This window comes from Harpia harpyja, chromosome 5 (genome assembly GCF_026419915.1).
Source record: "Harpia harpyja isolate bHarHar1 chromosome 5, bHarHar1 primary haplotype, whole genome shotgun sequence".
Classification (NCBI taxonomy): domain Eukaryota; kingdom Metazoa; phylum Chordata; class Aves; order Accipitriformes; family Accipitridae; genus Harpia; species Harpia harpyja.
Window position 1 is genome coordinate 41378403 of NC_068944.1, and position 13056 is coordinate 41391458.

At 45.4% G+C, this 13056-nt stretch overlaps 1 protein-coding gene across 1 annotated transcript; it reads right to left on the minus strand.

The window, feature by feature from the left end:
* Window positions 1–1112: 1112 nt before the first annotated feature.
* TCF24 (transcription factor 24) lies at window positions 1113–8895 on the minus strand. Its single transcript, XM_052788470.1, has 5 exons — window positions 8390–8895; window positions 7247–7332; window positions 6185–6245; window positions 4831–5242; window positions 1113–2257 (listed from the first exon to the last, which is right to left on the minus strand). Exons 1-5 carry the CDS (start codon window positions 8602–8604, stop codon window positions 2144–2146), a joined length of 888 nt encoding a protein of 295 aa, XP_052644430.1. The 5' UTR covers window positions 8605–8895; the 3' UTR covers window positions 1113–2143.
* Window positions 8896–13056: the final 4161 nt, after the last annotated feature.

A 13056-nucleotide genomic window follows, 5' to 3' on the forward strand; every position in this document is an offset into this window, starting at 1 on the left:
TTTTTTTTTTCCTTGAATTCTGTCCCTTCCAGATGTAGGTAAAAGCATGCAATTGATGCAAAACATCATCACATTTTATGTTTTCCCCACGCCATTTCATATGCATGATTCACATGTGATTTGTTTTTATTGTCAGACTGCTGCTACACAGCGGCAGCTCGAGGTTTGACGTTGACTTCTGGCTGAGATACCACTTGTTCTTTTTTCCCTGACATGATGCCATTCATTTAGATCTCAGTTACATACAAAACTAGACTGAATTCTCTGTGCTTTGACACATTGCTACTTGGCATTTTATCAGTCTGAAGTGTAATCTGTGTCTTACACCTTCATCTTGTACAGCAAAGTACTCCTGGAAACCCTCACTGTTCTGTCATTCTTTTATCTTACTTAACTATCATCACCTTTACAACTCCTTCACATCTCCTCATTAGTAACTCCAAATACAAATAGCTGTCCCAATAAGAAGAGGTTGGGCTAACCCACTTTTTACTACTATGGAAAGTAAGTACAGTTCTTTAAAAACTCAGACTCTTATTTACGAGTAGATACTTCTCTATGCAGAACTGCCCTTTTTTACATATTTTTTCACAAAATGCTGTAGCTTGTGTGTTGAATGGTGCTCTGGCTATGTAATTACCATCTTTTAATAAACCACTTACAATTGTAAATAAGGAATATATGCCTAAAATAAATACATATATATATATATAATGTATTTAAAATAAACTAACTTTACTATTTAAAAGAATAATCTTGTTAAAAGCTCAGAATGCTGCAGGGGTGGTGGAGAGCTTTTTACTTTTATGGTAAAAAAAGTATTTTACCATACTTTACATCTCTCGCATATCCTAGATGGTTTGTCCAACTCTTTCTAAATGACTCTTTCTTTTCTGTGATACTGGACACCCAGCTTGCAATGACATGCTCAGCTCCTCTGAAAGGCGTCACAAGTTTGACTCAAGACTGAAAGCAATAAAGTGATTTTTTTTTAATAAAGGTTGTTCTTCTCAGTATTTTTGTGTTCCTTTTTCCTAAATGTTATGTTAAAACTTAAACTGTGAAGTCTTCAGGAAGAAGTTACTATACATGCAGAATATTACTATAGAAACTATCATCGGTCCTGTACAATGAGAAACTGATACAGATTTTGCAACTCACTAAATACATAATGTCCACTGAATAATGTTTAATAAAATGTTTACCTCAGCAATAACAAACTATATGAGAAGTACAGTGTTTTACAGAACAGATACATTAGGTGGCATTTGTGCATTTAGTTGCAACTTTTCTTGCCTAAATATAGATGTTTAAGTGAAAAATGTGCTATGAACAAGCCAACTCTTCGGACTCATTTGCTTCCATGCATGAATGCGTGAAAAGACAAGATAAACAAACCTCAATATCTTGAGCAGACAAGTAGTTGTACTGGGGTAACACTTAAATACATTTCAAACCCCCTCACATGCAACACAACCGTATGGATCAATGCAAGCAACACTTAACGCACAGAGCAGTTTGTGTCTGTTGTATGTAGCGCTGTCTGTACACATGGTAGATTTCAGCACATCTTTACTTGAGGTGAACATGCATCCACATTTTCAGGAATAGCTACACACATTTAAGATTACCGGGAGGACAAAGCCCTGACCTGACGACTGCGGTCAGTGGGATTTCTGCCATCGGCTTCACACAGTGAGGAGAGCGCACGTGGGATGTCCATTGCTATTTTTAGACCTGCCCTTCACTTTTCACCCCAGCCTGGCCTGCGCTGTACTTAGCCAGTTCTGCACTGCTCCTTCTCCCCCCTTTTCCACAGCATACCTATTCACCGCTTGTCCCGGAGGGGATGAGGTTACCTGTTCTGCCAGCAGCTCTGCCTTGGCGGCCGCCTCCCATGTCAGTGCTGACCACAGTCGCCTTCTCCTAATCCCCCAGTTCAGATCCCAGCAGTGTCCTCTATGATAGAAACCAATCACGCATCACATTAACTTAATGAGGTATTAATTACATTTGAGAATCAATTCCTTCTCCTCTACAAACAATATTTCAGGAATTAAAGTTTGTCTGTAGATGCTATTTTTTTAACTTAAATATATATATAAGGTGTAATAAATAATTTTTTTAAAAGCGAGAAGAGAGATCAGATTTGTGAAGTTGTTGATGTTTCTCCTTGGTTTGCACTGTCTCCTTGTGCCGAGTGAGTCAAAAACTGTCCTGTAGCTCCAATGTATAACCTGGAACGCATCGGCCACTTCTGGAAGAGAAGAGACAAGCACAGCGCTGAGATACCTGGGCTCTTTGCAGTCTGAATGCAGTTCTCAGCAAAGCTTTAAATGTTGATGGAATCACAATATGAGAAAATAGGAAACTCTTGCTATCACCAGAAAGTTCCCATTCTGCCATGTGTTGGACAATGTCGTTAGAAGCTGGGTAAGAGAACCTCAGCCTGGATATTTTCTTTGGTAATTAATTGTGAGGCACAGCTCCCAAACCCCGCCATGACCCAACAGACAGGAGTAGGCCGTGCTAATCTGTCATTGTACCACAATCTGTATAGCAGATGCTCTGTTGGCAGAATAAACCAAAGCATTCCTCTTTACAGTGCCAGGGATGCTATGGGGATACACCAACACCTGCAGAGACTGCAGCCCTGTGTGTGCACCTACTCGTGCTGGCCGCCCCCCCCCCCAACACTGACCGCAGCACAGGGGCTGCTAAAAACTGTGTTAAAGGGAATTGAATGTAATTGCTCCTTGGCAGTCTTCCACACTGACCGCTTCTTGTTCTTTGTCAGCTCTGACGATTTCAGATGAGACAATTCATCTTTCCATTCATTGATTATTGGAATCATCAGTTACATTGGCGTTAAGTATTCTTATAGCTTGAGTTTCTTAACCCGAGTAAGTTACTTGCTGCAAATGGCCCTCCAGTAAGGATGACTGCAGCTGGGTGCCCTTCTCTTAGGAGGAAGAGTTTGATGTGCTGAGTTCATTATTATAGAGAGGTGGATGTTTGAAAAGACAGCTTCTCATACACATTGGATGCAAAAATACCTTAAACACAGCCAGCGTGTTGTTCCAAAAGAATACAATTTTTTTAAGACACTTTTGGGAACAGGCTGGCACCTTTCCTGTGAGTAACGCAAGAGCTCTAAAAACTAGAGGGGCTTAATACTGCAGTTAAATCTCAGCTCTTCTATTTAATGATGCAAAGCAGCAGCATATTTTCACTTGGAAAGACTGTACTATCTCATTCAGTATTTTTATTTCAAGAGTGACGTTATGAATTTGTCACCAATAAGACACCTGAGTTTGAAGTCACTAACCATATTTTTTTGTTCGGTGTACACACAACTGTACTTGGATATTTTACTTTCCTCGCTATTTGTATTTACTGTGCTTGATATATGAGTGTAGTTAAAAATCCTTATCTGCAGTGGTTGTCTCATATCCTGCACTTTGGGCATTTTTTTTTGAAGCATGTACTACAATTTTTCTGTGGCACTTTTGTTCTAGTGCCAACTAAAAAAATTACTACCAGGAATATTAGAAAGACTGGTTAGACTAATAGAATCTTTACAAATGTAAATACAGGTAAATGGCACATAAATAAGATTATAAAAAATAATTGCCAGATGAATCCAGTATTGCTGTATTCCAGTAGCCTGGGAAGTGTGCATCTGGATCATTTAACTGCTGTAATAGCTATTTAAAAGTGTTTTTCTGTCAGTAATAGTTGGCAGCTGATAAAAAGTACCATAAGAGACCTGCCTGCTTTCGCTCTGACCAAGGGAACTAACAGAAGCTACTTAGAACTTATTTTGAAATACATCACAATATTTTTTTTCTTAAATTATAGCCATCTTCTAATTGATGTAAAGGTTTTGCTTTCTTAATGAGCCTGCTAATCATTTAAATGGCCTCAGAAGCCTACGTTCACATCGTGCTTTTTACAGCGACCAACACTGTGAACAAGAAACTCTCTGTGAATTCGTCACTTTATAGGAATTAGATATTACTTCACAAATTAATCTTAATTAAATCATTCTGAATTCATCAGACTCTTAAAAAAAAAAAAAAGAAAAACACCCCAGTGCTCTAACTAACTCACTCCCTGAGACCAGAGCCAAAGAAAACACCCCATGGTATTTGAGTCCCGTCAGTCACTGAGCAATGCATTTGAAACCAGTTTCCAGCCCCAGGTCCTCTCCAAGAGCAGCTCCCCTTTCACGTCCCCTCTGCATTGCTGCGATTTTTTTTTTTTGGACAAAGGGAAGAGCGTATACCAACCAGAGGAAATAAATGCATCAGAAAAGCACTTTCATAGGAGGAATTAACACATGGCCGGTAAATAACGTCACCTTTCATACCTTGGCCACCTTGGTGGGAGAGCCAAAGCCAGCCCTGCTGCGGCTGGGGTTGCCGCTGCGGGACAGCGCATCACCTCCACCACAGACATCCCCGACAGCCGGATCCCATGGGCTTGGTGGGGGATCACCGAGGTTTCCAGGCAGGGACCAAGGAGGTGCCGGTACTCCTTTGCTGCTGCCCTCTGCCTGTGCTTCCAAGGGACCAAGGGCCGCTAGGTTTGGACCTACGCTATATTTGATGTTTTTGTGCAAAGGCCCTGAAGCTGGAGGGACGAAGCCAGTGAGCTCCAGGGCATTTCCATCATGCACCTAGATGCGTGGTTAGCCTAGGCAGACTTTTCATGTATTAACTCTAGCAAGGTAAATAAGCTTGAAATCTTTAGTTTCATCTAAGCATCTTTGATGCCAATTTACTTCTTCACTGAGAGAAGGCGGTAGCTTCTCCCCAGCTCTCCTACCTTGACAGGGTGGAGGTATCCATCCCCTCGGAGGGTACCCAAGGCCTCTCCCGGTGACTCTTCCTCATCCTGAAGGCTGCGAGTGAGGTGTGCGATATAGGTGGTGGCCAGGAGGAGCACGTCCAGCTTGGAGAGCTTGGTGTCGGGCGGCACAGAGGGGAGAGTCTTCTGCAGCTCGAGGAAGGCATGGCGCAGGGTTTGAACCCGACTGCGCTCTCGAGCGGCATTAGCAGCGGCGGGTCTGCCAGGAGGTGCCCCGGCCCGCTGTCCTGCCGCCGAGGGCGGGCAGGAATTGCTGCCGGCCGCAGAAGGCAGCAGGGGATCGGGCTCCACGCCCGGGCTGGAGATCTCCTCGCTGCCCTCAGCTAAGTGTCCACAGTCCATTGGTGACTTCCCCGGCGGGGAGGGCCCTGCAACCAAGAAGAGCATCTCTAAAGCCAGCCGCCACGCTGCGCCGAAGCGAACGCTTTCTAAAAACAAAGATTCTCAGAAATGCGAGTGCTGCCCATGCCAGGAAAAGCCGGCATGCAGCTGTGCGAGCCGCCTTTCCGCTTGCTGCTTATAAATTTGGTATCACACACAGGTACCGAAACGCAAGTTAAACTCTCCACAAAGACTGGTATTGAATTTTTTTTTTTTTTGGACAGTATTGCACAGAGCAAATTTTTTGAGTCACTCATAGCCCAGAGATCAGTTCTGAGAAAACCGAACACGCCACGCTGAGCAGCTCTGCCACAGTGGTTTCCATTTACAATCAACTAAAAATTAGGCTAAATGCAATTTTTTAAACATATTATTTGCATAATTTGGGATGTGGGACTGTATGTATATTTTCTGTTTAGCTGCAATCGTTTTATGAAGAGTCTTGCAGGTAATCAGTGCTCCATGGATTACAGAAAGAAAAATACCATTTTCAGATGCAGTGGTAAGTGGAGCCACAGAGCATGGCGCTGAGTTTTTGAGGGCAAAACTTGGTCCACGAATTTAAAGGATCAGGAACCATCTTCTCCTGTCTGCCCACCCCTAATGTCACTCAAAAATTTCTGTGCTTATCCTTTATCTTCTACATTAAACTGTAAAAGAATATTGTAAGCTGTATTTTGGCCATTGGAGGGCAAGAGAACCTTCTGAAAACAATGGCAAAAAACTTTTGAGCAAAGCAGAAAATAATGACCCCAAGGTCTTTTCCCAGCTTTCAGAAAAGACAGTCAATCAGCTCTGCCTGTAATAAAACTCACAGTCGTTCAATTCATTCAGTTCCACAGTAAAATGCAAATCAGTCAATATTCCCCAAACTGCAGCACTTCTTAGCTAGAATAATACCTGATCCTGTTGTCCTCAGTCAAGGAGCCCTTCTAGGTGTCTCAGATCCTGGCTTTCACGTGTTGGGAGCGGCTTTTTCTGTGACTGCCCAGCTAGACAACAAGGGCAAGAACAAGTTATTAAAACTTAAATTCATTCAAATACGATGTAATTTTAAAAACTTAAATAAAATTGATGCACGTAAATGACTGAAAGTCTAAATTTACAGAAGTTAGGCCTTGATTTTGCAAAGCATTTCAACCACATGTTGAAGTCCCACTGACGTCCCTCTGTAATTGCGGCTGATAATGGCAAAAAAGCCGAGACGATGAACCAAGTCAAAGATTTCTAGCAGAGAAGAGGAAAGGTTTCTAAATAATCCTTTTTTGCAATGCTTTAATTTGGTGGTATTTAGAAGACATCATTACTTCGGGTATTTTATTGTGATTAATTTGCTGTTAATCTGGCTCACAGGGTTTTTATCAGGTAATGTTCTCTTAAGTAGTAGTACAGTTTAGACTGAAATTATTTGTGAAATACTCTGTGCGCATTATAACTGTAAACCAAAGGAAAAAAATCTCATTATTCTTTTTTATTGTGATATTTATGACCAATATAAAACAAAACTCACATTAACTCTACCTGAGGTTGTCCTGAGTGAGGGCTGAAAAATGGTCCTTAAATTGGCTATTTCCTTTCACTTAAAATAAAAAAGGTCCCATGTGTGGTTTTTTTTCTTGGTATTTTCTTGTTGTGTTAAAGTACAGTCAGATCTGGATGCATTTTAGTGCCAAAAAAAGTAATCACTACTGCTACTGCAGAGTCAAGACAATCATGAAAACCGGCAGAAGAGTTGATCGTTTTATCAGCAGGATTTCTCGTATGTCATCCCATCAAAATCCCACTGAAACGAGGAAGGCTTCCCTGATTCCTGGAAAAGTCCGAATTACCCAAGGATACAGACAGACTGGGTTAGTATAAATACCTGCTCATCTACCAAAACACAAGACTAGGGCTGGTTTACACCCAGTTCTGATTTTGCTGTGTTGGTATATAACCAGATTTATCACTAGAATGACTCTGTGTGACATACAGTACGTAGAAACGCACGTACCTAAAAACCTCATTTCCTCGGGCGCACCTTGAAGTAGGATTTTCTGTTTTAGGAGCTTCACGCCTACATCGGATGAAATCCTGGGCCTGCGGAAAAAAACAGCAAAATTTCAGCTGTGGAAATGAGAGATTTCACTCTGAGTTAATTTCTTCACTGTCAGATTTCCCATCAAATACATACAGCAACTGGCCTGGGAAAATCAGCTACGCAGAAACACAGGATCTGCGGTAGGTATGTACATGTGTGCAGCCAAAACGTGGTGGTGCGGGCGCCAAGACTGCGTTTGTTACGCACTGCGGCTGGGCAGCGTTGCTCTTCACACTGGTGCGGTCAGGATGCCCGCGCTGGGTGCTGCGCCCTTGGTAAACCACGGAGTCACCCCAAGTTTGTGGTCCAAAAAACTGTTGCTGAAAACTAAAGTGAATAAAGCGCCTCTGGGCAACAGGCAGTTTCCACGTAATCGCCTTCAAAATTTTACAGGAAAGAGGTTTGGTTTTGAAGATAATTGCAATAATTTTTGCAAACACCCACTTGCTGCCCGGCGTGCAGAGAGACCTGGAAATGGGGGTGTGAAAGTAAGTAAAGGTATTTCTATTGCAGTATTTCTTAACGTGGGCAGATGCACTCGTGTTTTTACATGACATTACAAAGACACAATCGGTTTTAGTTTAAATCTACTTGGTTTATCAGAGGAAACAGCACACCGCTTATTTTAGTCCTATATTCCGTGTGACTGAAACGGCGATGAAGGCAACCTGCCCACACGGACAAGGAGAAGATCGGGAACGCCAGAGCCGAGTACGCAAACTGAGAAGACACAGGTGGAAACCTTAGCTAAAACTTGTTCGCAGCCTTTTCACTTGGTCCTTGGGGGAAAAAAACCCAAACCCAGCGAGTCTATATGATTCTGCATCGTTTTTTAAAAAGACCTTGCCCTTTGCCTAACTCCGGTAAGAGTTAACGAACATACTTTCTCTGGAGCAGCGGAATAGGAACTTGCCTGTCGGCGGGCGAAGGCAGCCCGGGCGCTAACCCGCACCGCCGGCCCGGTGGGGGGCGAACCCGGCTCCCCGCGGCCTCGGGGCGACCCGACGCCGCGACCGGGAGGCACCCGGCGGTCCCCAGCCCGGGGAATGAACTTACCGTTCCCGTCCGGAGCGGGTCTGCCCGGCGCAGCCCCCTCCGTCCCGTCCCGTCCCGTCCCGTCCCGTCGCGCCGCGTCCGGCCCCGCGGCGCCGCTTATAAGACGGCGCGGCCGATGGGTGCGGCGGGGTCGGGTCGTACCTGGCCGCCGGGCTCCCCCCCCCGCCAGCCCGGGCGGCAGCGACCGCCCCTTCCCGGGCGGGCGGCTGGGTCATTAATCACGGAGCTGTCGGGGCGGGGGGAGGCATCGCCTGGGGCTCTCCCCGCCCGGCCCCGGGGGGCGGCCCCAGGTCCGGGCGGGCCCCGCGGCTGGCCGGAGGGAGCTGGCGCTGCCGCTCGCCCGGCACGGGCTGTTTTTCTTGGGATAAAGTAACGGCTTTGCTGGAGGAGAGTAATTCAATCGCTGGGCTGGGAGCTCCGGCGATGGTTTCTTACGAGCAAGTCCGTTCTCTCCGCTCCATCGCCGCTTCTCTGGCTCGCGGAGGTTCCCCGGGGCGCGGGGGTTGGGGTGGGAGTTGGGGGGTGGCTGCCCGGGCACCCCCCGCGGGGGACCGACGCACACGCGTGGGCCCGAACCCGAACGGGATGGGGCGCGACGGGGCGGGCAGGGGGGGTGATCTGAAAGTGAAGGGGGAGCGGTTAAAAAGTAGTAACGTTAATGAGAAGGGGCAGTCAAAATAAATACCGGGGGTATAGAATTAGCCCAGAAAAACATTTTGGACGAAGCCTGATTGTGCGATAACGGAGACACAATAAATCAAGCCTCGGGCGCAGTAGAAAAACAAAGTCTGAGCGATTCGTTACCGGTTTTGCAGCCAAGAAAATCAAGGACTTAATCTTCAGCGATAATTGGAAGTCGCGGGAAGGGAGGATTTCGGGGCGGGGGGGGGGCGAGCCTGGTGAGGACCCGGCGGGGGGCGGCCGCGCAGGGGGAGCCGGGCACCTGCCCTCCGCCCCAGCCGGGGGGGCCGCTGCAGCCCCCGCCGCTGCCCGGCCCCCGCCGTGGCCCCGCCGGCCTTCCTGCCCTCCGGCTGGTACCCACAGCCCCGCGGAGCCGCCTCCGCCAAGGTGGAGAGGGCGGGATGGCAAGGGACGCTCTCGGGCTGTTGGAGAGGAGGCGAATTCAAATGCTGAATCCGAAACTGCGCCTCAGCATTCACCTTTGCCTGGCGCTGGCTGCCTCGGTTAGGGCTGTCCCTTCTTCCGTCAGGACTTACTCTGACAAAAGCTGCTCTGTCGGCATTTACAAGGCCACGACTACGGGCTTCCCCTGCACCACGGGCCGTCCTTCAGCCTCCCGGTGCCCCGGGAGGCCGCGGCTCCCCGGAGCCGGTGGAGATTGCCCGGTCTGTCTCCAGCGCAAGCGAGCGTTGCCGAAACCTTTCCGCAGCTAAAACCTGTTAGGAATTCACTCGACGGACACATCTCTGCTCAGCCAGCCTCCGGGGCTCAGACAAGCAGTTCTTGAACACGTCCCTCAACTTGCACTGAAAACTCCCTCGCTGGCACCGCGGGCTGGTACGGGAGAACCGGTCCCGGACTGCCCGGGGAGCAGGGAGACTTGCCTTCCAGCCCCGGCTCCCTGGGGGCTCCTCTTTCGTTCCTCAATTGCCAAACGTGCGCTGATTGGGTCCAGCACACGAGTCTGGGGATCAGCTCTCCCGCAGCCCAAGGAGGTCTCCTAGGTCTGCCTGCCCAACCAATGTCTACTCAGCTAGGACTTCTGACTGGACCACGGGGCCCTCAGCCATGTTACTGTGGGTCAATGACAGAGAGAGGACTTAACGGTAGGTAGGTCTCCTAACTGCCTGAGACGTCCCAGACATCCTAAATTAGCAGATCACGAGTGCTGTGCTCTTCTTCTCTGCTCTAATGTAATTAACGACACACAATTACGTGGGTTTTTTTACTTTCTCGGTGACGCACACCGAGTTCAAGCCTCGGTGCAGGGAAGCCAGTGGAAGGAGTTGGAAGAGAAGCGCTGGAACTCCCGTTACCGTCTTTTGACAACTCCCAATCCAGCTTGCTGCAGAGTGCAGTTAGAGAGATTGCGTAGTGAGTTTGGAGAGACCACCCTGGCTGCTAACACTGTTACCAAAGAAGAGGTGCATTAGATGTATTTTAAAAACAAACAAACAATCAAATAAACAGATACAAAGGCAGAGAGTTTGCTCTTTGCCCTGTCAAGACTTTCTCCCACCACAAGACGACTCCTCTGTTGTAACCACGAAGAGATCCAGTGATTATTTTCTTGTATCAACCCACTGTTTAAGTCTAAAGCCATAACAAGCTGCTGCAGCTGTTTCTTCTTCTTCTTTCCCAGATAAATGTCTGAGAATTACTTTCCTGCCTTACCTGCCACAGTATATTTCAAATCTGAGAAACACCAGAGTCACAGAAGAGCCAGATTTCCAGTGTGATTTAGGTAAGAAAAAGTTCTACCAGAGACAGTGTGATGTTCTTCCAGGTACACTTTGCTCCCTTCATGTCAAATTATTTTCTGGTTTTACAGCTACAATTCAGCATGAACATTCATGGTGTTTCTTTCCAGTTTGTTCATTTTCTCCCTTTCCCACTTCTGTATAAGGACTTCACAAGCATGTTTGTCTGCTGGTACGGCGAAGCGTGGTTATTGGTACTACTGACAGACTAGCAGAAATGTTGCTCATCTGAGTAAAACAGTTATGGCGCAAAGCCATGCACAGGCCTTAACTGGTCAGGTCCCGCTGATTCCAGCTGTAGCCTGGGAGCAAATCAAAGGCGAGACACAGCCACGGGAGAGTAAAAATAGGTTGAAATTCAGAATTTCTGCTTCACAGGAAAAGCATTCCAAACCCAAACAAATATTTTGCAAATTTCCAATTAAATACTTTTTTTCCTTGCTTCAAATGCATGGTGTTAGTGTATTGTAGGACTACAGCACATTCAGCAGTTATGTCAAATATGTTATATTACAGTGTAGCAAAAGAATTTTTATTGTATTTTCTAAATTACTAAAGGTAGAGCTGCTTCTTAATACTGGAATAGTAGAACACATCAGTGCCTCTCCAGTATGCTGTAAGAAAGATTTTAACACTGAAAAAGAAAATAGGACAAACATTTTTAATTTCATCTCTCCTTCCCAAGTTGCTGATCAAAGTAGTTTAGCTTCCAAAAATGTTGTCTTAATCAAAGTCCCATTTTAAATGACAAAGTTTTTTGATGAACATTTTCATTAACAACCCTAAAACAATAAAAAAGTTTAAAATTTGCTCTTCTACGCCCTTTAAAATTGTCTTCTCTTTAGATTTTTTCATCCAGAGCCATAAATCCAAATATTTAAAAAATAAATGTTGGGTTTTTTTAATCACAAAATTCTCAGAGGCAAGTTGAAAAAAAGAGGCTTAAGTGAGTTTAATATTCCATTCTCCCAGCTACTACCAAGAAGCAGACATCCACTTTTCTTGGTAATAATTACTTTAAAAATATATCTACGGGCTCCATTCTAGCATGTGTGTACACGTAAGTGTTAGAGCATAATAGTAAGACTTAGCCTTATATTATTTAGACTTAAGTCTTTTTAAAGACTTAGATACTGAGATCCCGCCATAATTCCATTTCACACCTACAGATATGTAAGGAAATACTTCAAAACTATTCCATTCTAGATCACAAGATAGGTGTCCAATTTGGAGGGGTCTCTGTTAGCTCAGCCACTCGCACTCTAGGAAAAGAGAAAGGAAAACCAGGGTGTAGGATGAGAACCCCAGGAGATCTGGCTCACAGTTTTCCCTTGCTAGCAGCTCCGTGAGAAGCGCAGCATTGCAGCCAGCACGAGTGAGTGGAGTGGGAGCCGAGCAGGGTAAGGGCTGGCTTTGTTGGAGCTGAAGTGTCAATATTTATGCATCAAATGACAGCGTGAATGATTGCACTCAGGGGGAATCGCAGACTTAAAACGCAGGGGTTTAGAGCAGGCCAAAGAGTGGAACTGAACATACATGTATGCAGCTGGGATGTAGCCAAACTATTACAGAATATAGAAAGTAAGAGGGAGATTAGATCCAGAGAGAGCGAGACCCACTTTGCTGTTTCACCAGTGGAAGACTTTGATAGGGGTTTGGTTTAGCTAGATGCAAGTTGCTTGGCTGCAGGATTCTTTGTGTGAAACCCCATGGCCTGTGCTGTACAGGGAATAATTCATTCAGGTCTTAAATATTTTATTTAATGTACAATAAATTAAAATCTTAAAGCCAGAAATACTCAGAATGTATGATAGTAAGTCACGCTCTAGATGGCTTACACAGCATAACCCCCATTGAGAAATACTAAAAATCCATTAAACATTTTTAAATGGGTGTGTGTAAGGCAGAGGGAAGTGTACAGGTGGAAAGGCTTCCTCAGATAACGCCGTGCTATAAAAATCAGGAGGTGACTTCCTAATGCACTGCAGTGAGTCAGTAATCCAGCAGCTGCCACTTTAAACATGTTTACCAGAAGTATTGACATTCTTCTCTGGGAATTGCCTAAACAAGAAGCAACATTTTAAATGTATGCTTTTCTGTCTTCCTCGACGTGAATATCATTGATGACGACAGCTAAAACATGCTTGGTTAATGCAAATTTCAGTAATGGATTAATAATGACAGCTACATGTCAGAGCTTTATTTGTTGTTTTTCTTATTCTGATG

Coding starts and splice junctions, on each gene's coding strand:
- TCF24 (XM_052788470.1), bottom strand. CDS start 8,604: ATGACCCAGCCGCCCGCCCGGGAAGGGGCGGTCGCTGCCGCCCGGGCT. Junction 6,246..7,246: donor CGAGGAAATGAGGTTTTTAG/GTACGTGCGTTT, acceptor CTTGTTGTCTAG/CTGGGCAGTCACAGAAAAAG. Junction 5,243..6,184: donor CAGGATCTGAGACACCTAGA/AGGGCTCCTTGA, acceptor CTTCTTGGTTGC/AGGGCCCTCCCCGCCGGGGA.